Raw genomic sequence first — 17,795 nt, forward strand, 5'->3', positions numbered from 1 at the left:
TTCATGTAGCTGATCTGTGTATCGGTAGGTCCTGTATAACTCTCGAGAAGATCGTATTCACCGGTAGTACTACTATAAACCTATGTCGCTCACTACATCATGGCCAAGCCTCCCAAATTTACACAAAAAAGCACCTGCTCTATTTCATAGTGAAATATGAGTACTACAACATTTGCATTGTCCGTTTCTTTGCATGTGTGATGCTGCAATAAATTACCGCACTTTGTACATCTGCACAACAGCGTCGCCTATAGCTTGCTCATCTGCTGGAGCTTTGACGACATAGTGGATTTCAACGTCCAACTCTCTCGAGTTACCTTCACTCTTCCGGCACTTGAAGGTCCCGTGCACGGTCGTCCCTATGGAGCGCCCAAAGTCAGAATAGTATACTCTCCCGAAGTCCACAAGCAAGCAGACCTTCGTGCACGGTGATAGGGTCCCTCAGCAGGAAGATCGTCTGCTTCCAATGTGTTGGCATGGACTGCGGGCCCGTGCTGAAGCTTGTAACCTTCGGCCTGACCTTGCCCCGAAGACCCTCGCCGGAGCTCATCCTCCGCGATGGATGAGGCCTTCCCCCCAGCGGCCAGACCTCCGCAAGGACCGGGTCACCCTCACGCACGACATATGCCTCGGTGTCCGGTGGGACGGGCTGCCCGTCCTCGGCAAAGAAGACGTCAAAGTACACGAGGAGAGCATGCACCTTCGTGCGCCGGTCGGCAATAGAGACTAACTTGAAGGGTACAGAGAAGTCGAGCTGTTTGGGGTTGATGTTCGGGAGGTAGAGATCCTGCGGCAAGACAGTCAGATCAGATTCGCTTTCACTGATAGCATCTAGCCCGACTGACTTTGATCATGCAATATTCGCTGAGCATAGTTTCGGGTCCGACAACGTCGACTATTGCATCCTCATAGACGTCATTCCCCATCGCCGATAGATCAAAACCTGTGCGAGCATTATGGGCTGACCCGGCTCGCCGGTGGTAATCTTACATACCGTAGATGTCACTCCAGAAGCCAACGCGTTCCTTGAAGACCTCGCTAGCCTCGCAAAGACCAAGCATCATCCTACATTGGCTAGGGGCCATAACACCCTGCTCTGGGTCCAAGAACCTGTCTCTCGCACGTAGCACCGAATCTAACATAGATTCATAGAGTAATGCGTATCCCATCCACTCAGAGATGATCACATCGACATGCTTGACGTCGTCAGGCAATTTAATGTCTTCAATCTTGCCGCGGATGACCCTGAAGGTGTGAAGAGCAAAGATATGATGAGCGTCCCACGATAACGTGCAGATAGTGACACTGACGTGATGACATCGTCCAGCTTGTTGTCCTTGACAATCTGTCGTGCCTTGTCCGCAATGTCACTTGCATCAACAGCAAACACGCGTCTTGCGCCTGCTCGCGCAGCAAAGAGGGATAAGATGCCAGTTCCACAGCCGACATCGAGAACAATCGCGTCGCGGAAAAGCTCGGTGCTGGACATAATGAACTTTGCGTACGTCGCTGTGCGCACTTTGTCCTGGATCATGATGGAGTGTATGTCTACGAGAACGATCAGAACGTGAGCAAAATGTGAGATAGACCAGGACGATCTCGTACCATTCTCGCCGTAGCTTTGGAAGTAGTGGGAGTCATCGTCACGCAGGGGCCTTGCAACATGAGTGGTTGAAGATGATGCAACACGGTCTGCTAGGACTTCGCCAAATGCAGACTGGCTCAGTCGCTCGCCGACGAAGGCGCGATACTCTGCCAAGTCCTGCTTCGCCTGCTGCACTTTCTTCTCGAGAGTATGGATACGACGTATAGCGGTTGCCAGGTCGGTGGGTGGGGATTGCTCATCCTCGGAATCCGACCATGCCGCAGACTGTGTCTCTGCAATAGTGTTCCATCGTCAATGATTGCAGGACATTGCAGACCTTCGAGGACTCACGCAGCAATGGGTCATCCTCCAGTACAGGAATGAGGTACTCATCTGATGAGAAGAACGATTCGTCTCCTTTCAATGCGAGGACCTCAGACGGCGCGGGTTTCTGAGTGAAAGTCAGTGGTCCGTTATAAATCGCGAGCATCTGAGGACGCACCTCCTTTCTTATCCAGTTGACCAAACGAATTCGCTGATACGGATCAAGAGCTAGAAGGAATAGATGAGCATTGATCTTGATATAGAGCGCATTCTCACTGAACATAGATGAATACACGACCGACCGAACAAGCCCCCGGACTAGAAATTCTCGCTCGTGGTCAGAACAGTCCCGGCCATGAGTTACGGGTGCTGTAGACCGCAGTCATAACCGCGTATGTGTCCTTTAGGCAAAAAGCACTAAGCCTAATGTATCGGTGGCACCAAGGAAAAAAGAGACATATACTGAGCATATCCATCGTTCGGCAATCAATTTGCAATGACCTTCGCACAAAGAGAACACTCCTCATGTAAAGATGTGGCAGCATGCAGAACGTCGTGTCAATCCAGTTAATATTGAGTGCTCACATCACGGTCCCACCATCGTGAGCATCTGGACGACGTCCGAGCTGAGGCATGTTTGTCTGTGAGACAATTTTTGACACTTCCATTCATCTCCGTTGCGTGCGAAATCCACAACGGGCACGATACAGTCATGACGCAACATCACGGGCCATAGAGTTGGTGGGAAGCAGTACAGGCAAAATGGAAGCAGGAAGAACCTGTCTATGCAGGATACACACGAACGCGGGAATTAGACCCACCCAGCCGAGAGCAAATCGCATCCAGATCCACTCCGTGAACGAGCTTGTCGTGGTTCATAGCTTCTGGAACGGACGTAAACGTCTTCTCGTAGTCAAAAAGTGACTTGCACGGTCGATTATCCATGGAATCAGAGACCCAGTCTTCCCAGGTCTCTTCCCCTTCATCCTCAGAAGATTGCGTGCGGTCCGATTCAGATCCCGATAGATACAACTGATCCGCAGGTAAATGCAGAGACATCGCTGGAGTCGCCAGACGCAGAAATAGCGAAGAACGTGGTGGTCGATGGGAGAGATGGTACTCGAGTTCTGCGACCCTTCCGCTGAAATCGTGAATCTCGGTCACGTGGTGATGACGCGGTCGCCACGTGGATACCACGCGTCCTGCGCCTGTGGACGGGCGCTTATGCCAGAAGCGGGCGCTTACAATGCCGTTGCTCAAGCGCGCGCTCCAGTTGTGGACGACTCCGAAAAGTCCTCTTGATCACGACGCCGGCGACATGTTGTCGCGCAGGTCTCACGGCAGACATGGTGCGATTTATCAACGTGGAAAATTGTGTCTAAATGTGGATTGATTTCTTACACGCGCGACAAATATTTGCAACCATGGCATTTCATGTCAAAAATGTTTTACTTTGGCTGTGAATGTGCACTATTTGCCATTTAAATGCTATATTGGCAAGCCTTTGCCACAAATGTAAGACATCAGCCGACATTCCCACGCTACTTTTCACACTGATAATGTCTGCCGTGTCTTTTGTGCAATTTCCGTCTTATGAACTTTATCTCTGTCTACGATATGCTTGTCTGGACAGACCAAGGTCAACCTGGATTCTTGGGATCAATGAGACCCCCTTATTGTTATTGTTCTCGGGATCACTTATCAAACAGTGGGAGCTGAAGGCCGCTTTCACTCTGAGCTCTCCTCTGACGATGGAGTACAAGCTGTCTACGTTGTCTGTCAGCATTCTTTGTGCCGTTCTGACAACACTCTTCGTCTTCTTCGTCTACCTAGCCTTCGTCGAGCCATGGTTCAATCCGCTCAGAAATCTGCCTGGCCCGCCTAGCACGGGGCTATTCAAGGACCAACTAGGTCTTGTTACGAAGTAAGCTTGAAACGGGTGCACTGTACACTGCTTGCTCTTCCAGACGTTGACGAGTTGAGTGCGTCTACAGCCCGTCCATCTCACCTCGAGTCCAGGAGGCATTCGTGAAACAGTACGGACGAAATGTGATGATTCGAGGCATCTTGCCTGTGCGTTCACTCCCTGCATGAGACCCCATCCTACCCTCATCGATATTCAATTTGCAGTGGGATCAACGCCTTTTCACTCTTGACCCCGTTACCCTCTCGCACGTTATGAAGAATTCGCACGTGTATGAGAAACCATGGCACTCCCGCCGGCTTATTATCGGCCTCATTGGATGCGGTATGCTTGCAGCAGAAGGTCAGGTGCATAAGCGACAACGCCGGGTGGCCACTCCGGCATTCTCTGTACAGAACATGCGTGCCTTGGTCCCACTTGTATTCGTGAAGGGGAATGAGTTGAAGGAACGATGGGCAGAACTCATCGCGCAATCACAGAGCCACGATACAAGTGAGAAGGCGATGAACGGTGCAAAGCTTGACGTGTGTCATTGGGTGAGCCGGGCTACCTTTGATGTCATAGGATCAGCGGGTACGTTGCGGATGTCTATGTCTTTTTCCTGCTCACATCAGAAACTGGCTCTGATGTAGGCTTCGATTACAAATTCAATGCCATTCAGGACGAGACAAACGAGCTCTTCAGCGCATACAAAGAGATGTTTGAAATCGGCGTTTCGCAACAAGAGGGTTCTTTCCGCGGTCTCGTGACCCTACACTTCCCATTCATCAACACTCTTTTTGTACGTGCATCATTGTCACTGCATCACTCATCTGACCTGCTGGTTCAGCCGGATAAAGCCGCGTTGACTGTGCAGACATGTCAGGAAGTGATCCGTCGCGTCGCAGGTCAACTTGTACAGGAGAAAAAGCATAAAATAGCGGAGGCTGAACGGAGCGGAAGCATTTATCAGGGCAAGGACCTGCTCACTTTGCTCCGTATGCCTTGGTTTCGCCTCTTTTTCTTCCTCTCACTCATTCATTCTTACAGTGAAGTCGAACGGTGCAGCAGATCTTCCTCCGGAACAACGCATATCCGACGAAGATATCCTCCACAACATCAACACCTTCATGTTCGCCGGCTCGGACACAAGCTCGCTCGCGATCACCTGGATGCTCTACCTCCTTGCCAAGTACCCCGCCATCCAGACCCGCCTCCGTCACGAGCTCCTAACTGTCGCACCGCCCACGCCGCTCTCCACGCTCACGTCGGACGAAGTCGTCTCGCTGTACAGCGCCGTCGCGGAACTGCCATACCTCGAGAACGTCATGCGCGAGACACTGCGCCTTATCCCGCCCGTGCACTCGTCGATCCGCGTAGCGACGCGGGACGGCGTGCTGCCGACAAGCGTGCCTGTGCGCACGCGCATGCCAGATGGGAGCGTGCAGGAGGTGATGAGCATTAGAGTGCCGAAGGGGGCGCTCATCCATGTACCTGTGGAGGGGTTCAACCTAGATAGAGAGGTATGGGGAACTGACGGTTGGGCGTTTAAGTATGTGGACCCCTCGACCTTCCAGCTCGCCAATACTGACTTTTGGACAAGCCCGGATCGTTGGGATAAACTCCCTGAAGCCGTGAAGTCACAGCCTGGTTTGTATAACAACACTCTCACGTTTTCGGCTGGACCAAGAGTAAGTGCTATTTTCATAATATTATCACTTAGTGAACAAGTCGCTGACATGACGTTAGTCGTGCATAGGCATGCGCTTTTCCGTTATCGAGATGAAGACATTCCTCTTTATTCTCCTTACAAGCTTCACGTTCGCTGAGAGCGACGAGAAAGTCGGCAAGGCCAACGTGTACGTAATCTTCTCCTAGACTTACACGACCACCGGTTCTGATTTGTAAACGCAGTGTGCTGACAAGGCCGTACGTGGTGGGCAAGCATCTGGAGGGTAGCAAATGTCCTCTGCTCGTGACGCCGTATGTCCGGGAATCTGCACGTTGAGGCCAGTCTTCGGTGTGATCATCATTATTTCGTTTCTTGTCAATCCGGGTTTTGATCATAAGTTAACACTTCGCCTTCCGGGTAGTTTGTATCCGTACCAATACCTACAGAAGAGCAACGCCGACGTCAGTGACCATAAGTAGCCTTGAGCCTCTCCTTGACGTAGTCCCCGGCGGTGACCACTTCGTACTTGGGTGACCGGTCTTCGGAGATACAACTCGGAATCGGCTACAAGCTCTTAATTCAATGATCTGCAAGCATAGCTTGTCGAACACCGCACCTCGAGCTTGACATCATAATCGGTGCCAAAGAAGAGCGGGATTGAATAGCGACGGACGCCGCTGCGGTTTATCGCACGATGCACGGTCGATTTGAAGACATCATCTGCACAAGTGTCAGCTCATTCCGTTCAACGCATAACTTTGTCTGATGACCCACTCGTCCACCGAGCAAATTGGTCGCCGAGGCTGATGCAATTCGATGTGAGCAGAGGGGCGCCGAGGGAGAGTTCGGAACGTACTTGATGACAAGTGTACCGGGGATGGGCGGCGCATCTATCCACTGCTTCTGCTTGTTCAGAACTTGCAAGGCTTGGATGCCGGGTTCTTGCCATAATATGGTGAAACACTGCATTGCACATCGTGAGCGGCAAGAATCAGTCACCTCCTATCGCCAAATAAGCTGACCTCAAAACTGCAGATATAACGCTAGGAAACTAAAACAATAGGTCAAGACAGGTGTGGCTTACTCAGTGTGCGCGCCGATACCGATGACGCGGTCGTCCACCGGGCCTGTCTGAGGCGGGTAATGCAGGACACGCATGATGGCGGCAGAGTTCTTCGTCTGGAAAGTAGACATCGTACATCATTTATGCTGCTGATGTGGCTGGTTTCACCTTATCATCGAAGTAGTCCTCTGGAAGATTCAATGCTAGAGCGAACAGAGGGAACATTTTCTTGCCTAGCTCGACAGCGGCATGACTGCAGTCAAAATATGAACTGATGCATTAGTCCTTTATATGAAACACTGACTAGTAGGTGAGCGCTGCTTCACGAAAACCGGCCAGTTCCTCCGGCCAGACGTTTGCTCCCGCCATCGCTCCATCGTTAACTCGCTTCTCGTTCTTCGCTTTGGCTTGTAGCTCTTCCCAGCTGAACTCGAAGCCTTCATGCAGGTCCCCATCATTTTCTGGATCATTGTTGCTGCTCAGGATGGGATTGTAACCTTTAAAATTAGGCGTGTTCCGGATGTCAAGCTGTGATATGGGCGTTTATTGGGATAGCACTATAAGCAATAGGAATGGTCTGCCTTGAGCTTCTCTTCAACTGGTAGAGCGAAATATTCTTTTGCGACTGATAGAGCGTGCTCGATTGTGGCTTCGGGAATGCCATGGTTCCGCACTGAATGTGCACCATAGATAGTATCACTTGAAACAGCTTTAACAGCATACAATACCACACATACCATAGAAGAACCCGACATTCACGCACGCATCTCGTACAGCGTAACTAAGGGCTTTCCGCACTGCAGGATCGTTACTCGAGACGCTGCTCAGATCTCTAGCATAAAGATTCGGCTTATTAGTTATGCGTGATCGGAGTTGCCATGCATGGGGGCAGGTACATTATCGGAAGGCTCTTCAAGAATGCTTCTGCGTCCTCAGCTTTGCGAGCAGCGTCGATGAGAGACATTGCGCTGGCCAGTGCCCAAAATTGCTTGAGTTTAGACCCCCCTAGTCTCTGAGAACTCGCGTGAGTGGCGAGTACACAGGATTGAAACGAACGTTATCTTCAGCCACTCGCGCGTCAATCAGTCCGAGTCCGGCTGGCTCAATGAAACTACACTGCAGACATGATACCATTTACCACTGTGAAATATGTTGATTTGATCCTTTGCCTTTAGGAAATAAATTTACCGGTGTGACAAATGGTGTTGCATATTCTTACTTAAGGCCTCAAGTTGAAACAGCTACAAATGATGCCATATATTTTGCCTTGGCCTCAAGCCGGAGATTATAAATATTGCTTACAAAATATAGCAGGGTTGAGATTAGTACCACAAATTGGCTAATTTTCCCTCAGAACAAAGAATATACATAGATGTACATTTGCAACAATGCTACATTTTGTATGCAATGTTTCGGACTTGTAGAAGAGGCTTAGGCAAAATCTGTGCATATAATTTGAAGCCATTGCAAATCAAGCTTCAAATTCATAATATCCAATGTCATTTGCCACAGTGACAAATTCAGTTTCTAAAGGCAAAGGACCAAAGCAACATATTTCATGGTGATAATGGCATACTATCACTGGTCCATCAACACAATTTTTTCACCGTTTGCGCTCCCTTTCACCCATTTCCCCTTGCATGGCTTCCAGATTTTAAGGGATAGGAAGCTATGGTTCTTGGTCAGAGACATGATTTTTTAAGGGCTCGTTCAAGGTGAATTGAGCAATCTCGAGAGGTGAAAAGGCTCACAACACCAATGCAATGATCCTCCATGCAGGTGTCATGCAAATCATCACATTGCCGTGATGCCACAATTCAGCCTCCATTCGGCTGTCACAGCACCACTGGATAAGAGATCAAAAAGACTAAAAAAGGAACGGTCACGTGGAACGTGCCGCCCTGACCCCCCTGATCCCTAAAGTGACTTGAGAGCCTAACACTTACTTGTTGGTGAAGCAAGCGTATGGAAGGGTGAAAGATATATGGTGGAGCTGGTAGGCTCAGTGGATGCTACAGTGGTAGACGAGGAGAAACAATCTGAAGTTTCGTCCTCTACATGCTGATCTTATATACATGTACAGGAGCCTGATTATGTAACCTTCATTGTACCACTACTACAACATAGATGATTGGCTATCTACGTATCTAGGCAACTAAACTATACATGGAACAATAAGTGAGAAGATCTATCTGTAAGCAGAACAATAGGTGAGAAGATCCGTCTTCATCGGTATCAACTGTGAGACGATCCATCCTATCGTGGTAACGGCTATACCTTGAGCCGATTGCCTAGACAATCCTGAACAATAGTCCTTGTTCCCTTTGTTCCCAAATGGGTGCTGTTACGAAACATACCGTTGCTCGTGGTCACGTGATCCCCATGAACAAGCGCCTAGAAGAGACGCCCAATCATGGTCAGGTGATATCAGTCACTATGTATGTAACCGAGGATAACTTCCAGAGTTCTCAAGTCCTAACCCCAGAATCTGTGTTCTAGGACTTTGGTTCTCATTTCATATTTCAGGTATTTCACCTATGCTTTTCTTAGCTCGCCAATTACCTGGCTCGCAGCAGCTAAGCTCCGGTGTGTTTCACCTATCTTTAGGATAATGGGACCCCTTGTACTAGTACCCCAGACTATAGGTCTGCGACTATATAAAGGGGCAGAGCAGCAGCTGAAAGATAACCTCTTCTACCTGTGACTCTGAATGTTCTCAGTTCTAGAACTCTTGTGCAATCGTACTCACTCTCAAGAGGTAGTAAGCTCGTATGCTTGCTAGAGTCAGAACAGCGAACCTAGTAACCTGCGGGTGAACATGCAGTAGCTGTAGCAGCCAAGGCCTAGCAAGGGTAGAGTGAGGACCTCACTGCTACATCATCTACTAGGCATTGACAACACTATAAACCCTGTTAATAGTCTGTGTAACTATTGGAGGCGTTAGGTATATTCCATATCTAAGTCTCTGTCTGCGTTGTGAACTAGTACATGTGAGAAAGCACACGTGGTTCTGAACATTCTAACAGGGAACGCTTCATAACATTTGGAAGAGGTTTTTCTATAGGTCAACCTGTTTAGGTTTAGAACCACTTACGAGAAGTGGTGTCTACTTGGACGCTACAGAAAACCAAATCTGTCAAGGCTGCGAAGGACCTGTGTGGATCAACCTAAAACTGTGTGGATACCTCAGTACGATGGAGAAGAGAATCTGTGTGGTCAAATCGAATCTGTGTGGTTATTTTTCAGATCGAACTCAAGCACTAGCAGTTACCTGTGTGGTAATCTAGAAGAGAAGCCCTCAACTGAGGCACATGTAGAAGATGTGCTAAAGCCCTTCCCAGGGAAGGCAAATCTAGAAGATTTAAGGAACTAGTGGTAGTCTGTGTGACTACCCAAAAGAATATGTGTGGATACACGGACCAGTGTGGTCAAAAGGACAAGATAAGATGTCGTATCGAGAGAACCCAGGATACAAATCAGACTCCGACGACGAGCCAGTAGGCTATCAAGGAGACAAAGGATACATGATGCCGTTGTCATGGAACGATGCAACCAATGAAGAATTAGATTGGTTCGAAGATGACAGAAATATGCGAGCTATTGTGCTGCGAAAACGGCAAAGGTTGGGGAACTGTCACAATATTAAGTGGCACCTTTCCTTTTGCACCAATAAAGTCATCATTTCGCAACCACAAGTGATTATTTGGATGCCAACCTTTATATTGGTCTCACAAAGTGGATACTTAGACAAACAGCATAATACCACCACATACATCGTGGATATGACTGTGTCTACCACATAACCATCAAGCGCCCATGATTCAGCCACCCAGTCACGTGACACTGGTCACTTGCCCTATTCGGAAGTTATCAGGCATTGGTCACGTGACACCAGGCCACTTGCCCAGAATGGAACTCTTTGGCCCACAATAGGCTTACCTATGCTCATTGGACCATCAAGCTAGCAAGCACCCAATTCGCTGCTCAATAGCAGCACCAACTACATGGCTGTCAAATAGTAGCACCAGCATTAGAATATGCGCTATGGCAGAGCCCCATTGGCCACTCAATAAGTGGCACCACTTCAGCTGCTCAAATAGTGGCACCACCTTCAGGCAATTATCTTATTGGGTAAAGTAGGATTACCTTGGCGTATCCACGACCTTTACAGATAGTTGCTATAGCAAAGTCCAGAACCATTACTGGTTTTGGCAATATGTTCACATGTAGACAGGACAGGACCCCAGTAAGTACACCATAGTTAGGGTACCCAGGGTCCACCACTACATGTATATAAGCACATGAGGATCTAAGGGAAGACCTTAGATTCATTATTCTATTGCATGCAGCCTAACAAGCCAATTCACCCCTTTGTTATGAGCATAAGGCTAAGGGCCCTTTGAGCCCCATTTTCAGACTGCATACCACTGCGCGCGTCCTCAGCCTAGCCCTTGTGGCAGGCTTTTTATGTGAGATCATTTGTGCAGGTCACAAAAGCAGACTTGCCCTTAATTGGGTTAAGTGCTTTGGTGCTTTGTGACAGGAACCTTACAACCCCAGAAGAGCAGCAGGAGCTGCGACAGCTCGAAAATGATGTTGAAGAAATTCGACGGGTAATCAATAATAGGAAGGACATTGCAAAGGATTTCGAGGACGAATTTCTGATGCATATGCATACAGACCTTCCTAGGGGAGAAGCAATACAAGTCGATCCAAGGTCAGAGGACGTCGAAAGATCAAACAAGGATAAAGATCAGGAGGAATGGAATCCTCTTGGCATCAATCCAAGTTTACTAGAAAGTGGCGACTCCAGCACTACGCCAACATCCAAGAAACCCTATGATGGGTTAGGATTATGGAAAGGAGTCAGAACGACACCGTTAACCAGGATGTCCTGGAAAGGAGGAAGGTCAGTAACACCATTTGGAGTACCAATAAGGCCACAGTCGGCCATGGCGCAAACAAGTAGTTTGGGAACTACTAGTCAAAATCCCATCAAAGCATGATATGATCCAGCAAGTGGACCACCAGTGCATCCAGGACTGACATGTCCAGAATTCCAGTGGCAGGAATATCTCCTGAAAATGAAGATATACACGCAGTACCATTCTGTACTACCAGAATCAGAAAAGGAGGAACTACAGCTAGGGGAGATCTGACCATTTGCAGGAGACAAACGAACATTTACGTCATTCCTCCAAGCGGTAGAATGACATCTCCAGGCAAACATTCACATATACGATGATGACTATAGTCAGATAACGTTCATCCTATCTCACTTCGAACCTGGCTCGGCAGCAGCAAAATGGGTCGAATCGTGGGAAGCAGCGATGATCGCACATACAGGAAGATCAAATGATCTAGGACTTTATCGCAACTTTCGGATGACACTCCAAGAAAAGTATGGAGGAGTCGCAACCAAAGACCAAGCATGGCAAACGTTACTCGACAATCGGTGTATGCAGAAGAAAGGAAAGGTCGATGATTACATTGGGAATCTCGACATCCTATTCCGCTATGCTGAAATCGACGACGACTATACCAAACTCATCCATTTCAAGCGAGGCTTGGATCTAAAGTTGGCTGAAAAAGTCTTCATCATCTCTAATCCTCCAACCACATATGAGGATGCCTGTAACCTGGCAAGACAAATCAACGACCTTCGAAACGTCCATAAGGAAAAAAGCAATATCTTCAATTTCATCACACATGCGAATCAGGGCGATTCAATGGATAAAGAAGATTCGATGGATATAGATGATCCCAATGCAATGGACATCGACAGAACACGATGAATGCGATGAGTACAGAGCCTTCCAGTTAAGACACACCTATGCTACAGATGCAGGAGGCCAGGACATGAGATGGATTAATGCCTCGCAAAGGAGCCAAACATCGATAGGACCCTGCGGAAAGCACAACCCATACAAGTCGTCAAATCAAAGAAGAAGCAGAAGACTTCTTCAATTAAAAAGAAAGACGTACACGCACGTATCAGATCAAAAGAATCCTCAAAAGATCCGTCGATCACGGAATAGAGGCAGAAGCAGATTAAGCAGCTGGTAACGAAGTTGGTCAATGCAAAACTCACCGACATCCTTCTAGGACTTGGTAGTCAAGACCACCATGTCAATAAAAAGGAAAAGGAAGCCGAAAAAGACGATGATGAACCTATGGATATTGATCGAATGTCTGAGCATGTTCTTGGCATGAACATCATTCGAATTGGTGCCATTCATACTCATTCATCACAAGAAGACCAGACAGTCTTCCCTACATCAATATGGAAGGAAGTACTTATGGCAACGCTCAACCTCAGTCAAAAAGAATGGCATGGTATCAAGGCCATTGTTCAAAGGAAATTTGACAAGAGGTGGCAAGAAGATGATGATGAAAGTACTTCGTTATCTACATCTTCCTCTTCGGCAGACAGCATGCCCAGCCGGCATATGAAGACATGTCCTAACCAGAAAGGCAAACAGAAAAAGACAAAGCAGCAGCAGTCGACTAAGGCAGGCCAGCAATCTTCACCTTCCATTAACCAATGGATCAATCAGCCATTCAAAGGGACTCGCGAAGACTCTCATCATATGCAATCAGGACAAGGACAGTTCTTTGGTCAATGCTGAAACTGCAATCGTATCAGACATCATGAATTTGAATGCACAAAGCTGCATCAGATGGATGCTACCTCTGAAAACAGTAATGGATCACGGTCACGACCATTGCGAAAGAACGAACAATGGAATGCAGGACAAATCCCTGATTCGTTATCACCCAAGCATTTCAAGTCAGCCTATGCATGAAACGCCAGTATTGATTCCTCGAACCCAAGCACTGGCAGTAATATGATGCAAGGAACTCTTCTGAGCCCCTTAAACTCTCAAGTGCACTGCAGTGGATGTGCTGTCGAGTTGTTTAACAGTGATTCTGAATCATCAAGCACCAATCAGACTTCCTGGGCAGATCAAGTCAAAAAGAGATACCCGTCTCTGGGCAGCCCTGCACCAGAACAGTCAAGCATCAGCACGAATGATGAATCCTCTGCTGAATCACACGACAGCTCCACACATACTGTTTCAAGAATACTTCCTTCCTGGAAGCGAAAGCACAGACGGAGAAGAATGGACATTATGGTTTAATTGCCAAAGAGTCTTGGCAGTTGGAGAGGGAAGCTTGTGTTACGAAATGTACCGTTGCTCATCGTCACGTGATCCCCATGAACAAGTGCCTAGAAGAGACACCCAATCACGGTCAGATGATATCAGTCACTTTGTGACCGAGGATAACTTCTAGAGTTCTCAAGTCCTAACCCCAGGATCTGTGTTCCAGGACTTTGGTTCTCATTTCATATTTCAGATATTTCACCTACAACTTTCTTAGCTCGCCAATTACCTGGCTCACAGCAGCTAAGCTCCGGTGTGTTTTAGCTATCTTTAGGATAATGGGACCCCTTGTACTAGTACCCCAGACTATAGGTCTGTGACTATATAAAGGGGCGGAGCAGCAGCTGGAAGATAACCTCTTCCACCTGTGACTCTGAATGTTCTCAGTTCTAGAACCCTCATGCAATCGTACTCGCTCTCAAGAGGTAGTAAGCTCATATGCTTGCTAGAGTCAGAACAGTGAACCTAGTAACCTGCAGGTGAACGTGCAGTAGCTGTAGTGGCCAAGGCCTAGCAAAAGTAGAGTGAGTGTCACAGTATTAAGTGGCACCTTTCTTTTTGCACCAATAAAGTCATCGTTCGGCAACCACAAGTGGTTATTCAGACGCCAACCTTCATATTGGTCTTACAAAGTGGGTATATAGACAAACAGCACAATACCACCACATACATCGCGGATATGACTGTGTCTACCACATAACCATCAAGCGCCCATGATTCAGCCACCCAGTCACGTGACACTGGCCACTTGCCCTATTTGGAAGTTATCAGGTGTTGGTCACGTGACATCAGGCCACTTGCCCAGAATGAAACTCTTTGGCCCACAATAGGCTTACCCATGCTCATTGGACTACCAAGCTAGCAAGCACCCAATTCACTGCTCAATAGCAGCAGCAACTACATGGCTGCCAACTAGTAGCACCAGCATTAGAATATGTGCTATGGCAGACCCCCCATTGGCCACTCAATAAGTGGCATCACTTCAGCTACTCAAATAGTGGCACCACTGTCAGGTAATTATCTCATTGGGTAAAGTAGAAGTACCTTGGCATATCCACGGCCTTCATAGATAGTTGCTATAGCAAAGTCCAGAACCATTACTGGTTTTGGCAATATGTTCACATGTAGACAGGACAGGACCCCAGTAAGTACACCATAGTTAGGGTACCCAGGGTCCACCACTACATGTATATAAGCACATGAGGATCTAAGGAAAGATCTTAGATTCATTCATCTATTTCATGTGGCCTAACAGCCAATTCACCTCCTTGTTGTGAGCATAAGGCTAAGGGCCCTTTGAGCCCCTTTTTAGGCTGCATGTCACTGCATGCCTGGTTTGGCCCTACCTGGGCAAACCCCTTTTTTGTGCAGGTCACTGGATGCTGGCAAGCACCTTGCTGCCATTTTCTTGCCTTAGGGCACAGGATCTAATGTGCCGTGACATTTGAATGAATCTCCATGCACACCCCCAGCTTCCTGCTGGCTGTGTGGTTTATTGGTCCTAAACATGACCACCTTAAACAAAACTGTTTAATTTTTGAGTCAAGCAAAAAATACCCAGAGTTATTCGCTTGTACTTTTTCAGCTCAAGAAACTCCAGGTGTGGGGCACACCTTTCTTGACACATCCATATCAACTCTACCACTGTCAGCCTACCTCAAGACTTGATAGCAGGTATCTAAGCCGCTCCCTCACTAAAAACAGCACAGCATTTACCTTTGTCCCCCCACCCACATTCCTTTCATACAGGGCAACTATTTAGGCAGCCTAGCAGACAAGCAGGCTGCCTCCAGCGTCCGCAATGACACTAAACTATGATATATCATTACATTTATATATCATTTGTATAGGATTGGTCACCTTTAAATATATAAATAAAATATTTCAGATATCTAAAGACATGCTACTCCGAATCGACACAGTGATTGTCTATATATAAAATCTCCAAGAGCACGGCAGTCTTTGACTGTAAACTGCTGGTGAAAATAGATCTTTACTAAGCAGTCCACAATAGATAATCCAATTTTTAGGCAGTTATTTTGGCACACACAATGGGATATTGGGAACCCTTTTACTCAGAAGCGGTCTCAGAATTACTACATATTGCGCAACAATTAGTAATTTATTCGCTATGGGAAGCCTAAACCACCTTTTCCCCAAAAGTTATAAGGCTTTTTTTCCCACCCACCCTCCCTTACTTTTGTGCTATCCCCGTCTTGTTTTAACTCGCTCGTGCTGCACCGGTTTTGGGAGGAACCTGGCAAGAGGGAGGTAATGTAGGATACAGCGAGTATGTACGAGCTTATCTGAAGACGTTGATGCGTCTGTGGAGCTCCTGGCCTCATGCTACTCCAACACCAATCTGGGGTCCGCTGTGTGGGTGTATGCAGGGGACGACTTTGGCGAGGGTTTGCTGTGAGCCGGTTTAGTGACTTGAAGCTACTGGCAATAGGGATGGGTAATGGGTTGGTAATGGACTGGGGTAGTGTGCAGGTGTGGCCAACAATTGCAAGATCGGTAAATGATGGTGTGGGCAGCCAATATTGAGCCTTAGGAAAGGAACTAGGGTTGTGTGGTAAGGAAAGGCTGTATTTGGAAGGGGCTCCAAGCGTGGGACCATTGGACTTTATCACAAATGTGTTTTGATCACAGCGAGGTGGAGCGGTGCTGATCGTATACAGTATGGGATGCTGATCGGAGGATGGCGGGGAAGCTCGGTTAAGTCCGATGTGCAAAGATCCTTGAGCCAACTACTATATTTGAGATGAAACCCACAGTCTAAGGCTAGAAATGGCCCGAAGCTGATCGGAAATGCGATATTGTCGCAAGAAGGCGGGTCGGACCTGATCGTATATGCATTTCTGATCGGAGGGCGTCGGAGCACCGATGGCTAAGCCAATGAGAGTGAGGCCTCAGACAGGTTCTGAGGAGTCCTGGGAATGTAGGGCTGAAAGGGGTAACTGAGTGACGTAGCGTGGGAGTGTGATGGAATATCTTCAGTTGCTAGGTGGGCTGGGCCTGATGATGTAATGATGACGAAGTGCGCTGTGATTGGTGCTGGGACTTAGCTGAAACTGCGAGAATGCACCTAGTGACCGTAGCTAAGACAATAGAAAAGAGCTGCTGGCCGAGAGACGAAGTGCTGAGACGTAGGCTGTGGGCTAGGAGACTCGAGCTCCTCCCAATTTGATTGTTTTGGTATGTACATGTGGTAGGCTTATATACCGCCCTAGCAGGCCATCGCTGAGAGTTTGCCTGCTTGGGTGATTAAACTAGGTATGGTAAAAGAAAGACTGAATCGAGTAAGATATTAGCTGAAACTTGCAACATAATTGTGTTCCTGTTTGAGATATCGGACCAGACCATTAACACATATCAAAACACGTTTCACCCATGCTGACTTGGCTGGGCAGTCTTCGCACATCTTTGCCATAATGGCGGTCCTTTGCCCCGGTCTTCTGGGTGCCTACTGCCTGATGCCATTGCTACCGCTAAGTCCACTGAGCCTTCTTGCATTCAGAAGCGTCGGCATAGCTTCAGGATGGCTGAGCCTTCCCACGATGCTTCATTTCTGCTGCCTCGTGGTGAATGACTCCCGTGGTGGCAATAGCACGGACCGGCTCATCGCCTTGCTGGCCTAACTTTGCCAAAATTGAGGTCATTCTCGTGCTTCTGTCAGTCAGCTGCTCTCGCTGTGCATCACCTCCTCCGCACTATCCTTGGACCATCCTCGGTCTCCACCAAGACTTAAATTTCCATGGCTTGTCCTTGCCCCTGCCAGTTCCTTCGCTTTTCCACCATGTTGCTCATCCCCCCTCCTCGCCTTCTTGGTCTGTTTGTATCCGTCACTGACACATCTGCCCTCAGCGATGCTGCGCTGCGATGCATCCATCAACTTGATGTGTTAGCCATCCATCCTCCATGTGCTGAGGCCCCCTTTGCCGAGTGGGAGGCCTGGTGCCATGAGTTAGCTGGGTCCTACGTGCACCGCTATGCCGTTGCTTTCCTTCTGCCTTACTAATCTGAGTAACGGGTAGGCAATGCTGGGCAGTCTTCGTTCACCTGCAATCCGAGATGTCTGG

General features: G+C 48.1%; 3 protein-coding genes across 3 annotated transcripts; 1 reads left to right on the forward strand and 2 right to left on the reverse strand.

Annotated features, from left to right (window-relative positions):
- Positions 1-213: 213 nt before the first annotated feature.
- LAESUDRAFT_710369 (S-adenosyl-L-methionine-dependent methyltransferase) lies at positions 214-2,192 on the reverse strand (the record flags this gene model as incomplete). Its single annotated transcript, XM_040906761.1, has 8 exons — positions 214-359; positions 418-787; positions 846-943; positions 995-1,245; positions 1,311-1,548; positions 1,606-1,878; positions 1,937-2,036; positions 2,088-2,192. 8 exons carry the CDS (start codon positions 2,190-2,192, stop codon positions 214-216), a joined length of 1,581 nt encoding a protein of 526 aa, XP_040769450.1.
- Positions 2,193-3,660: 1,468 nt separating this feature from the next.
- On the forward strand, positions 3,661-5,820 carry LAESUDRAFT_641725 (cytochrome P450; the record flags this gene model as incomplete). Its single annotated transcript, XM_040903686.1, has 9 exons — positions 3,661-3,833; positions 3,904-3,982; positions 4,040-4,406; positions 4,466-4,614; positions 4,663-4,810; positions 4,863-5,364; positions 5,416-5,503; positions 5,562-5,671; positions 5,727-5,820. 9 exons carry the CDS (start codon positions 3,661-3,663, stop codon positions 5,818-5,820), a joined length of 1,710 nt encoding a protein of 569 aa, XP_040769451.1.
- Positions 5,821-5,916: 96 nt separating this feature from the next.
- Positions 5,917-7,631, reverse strand: LAESUDRAFT_669918 (Clavaminate synthase-like protein). The gene is made up of 11 exons (XM_040905416.1): positions 7,444-7,631; positions 7,285-7,379; positions 7,129-7,220; positions 6,852-7,075; positions 6,716-6,800; positions 6,569-6,663; positions 6,507-6,513; positions 6,341-6,447; positions 6,259-6,287; positions 6,101-6,204; positions 5,917-6,048 (listed from the first exon to the last, which is right to left on the reverse strand). The coding sequence occupies exons 1-11, from the start codon at positions 7,509-7,511 to the stop codon at positions 5,947-5,949; spliced, it is 1,008 nt and encodes a 335-aa protein (XP_040769452.1). The 5' UTR covers positions 7,512-7,631; the 3' UTR covers positions 5,917-5,946.
- Between the last annotated feature and the right edge of the window lie 10,164 nt (positions 7,632-17,795).

Source organism: Laetiporus sulphureus (assembly GCF_001632365.1).
Source record: "Laetiporus sulphureus 93-53 unplaced genomic scaffold LAESUscaffold_2, whole genome shotgun sequence".
NCBI classification, from domain to species: Eukaryota; Fungi; Basidiomycota; class Agaricomycetes; order Polyporales; family Laetiporaceae; genus Laetiporus; species Laetiporus sulphureus.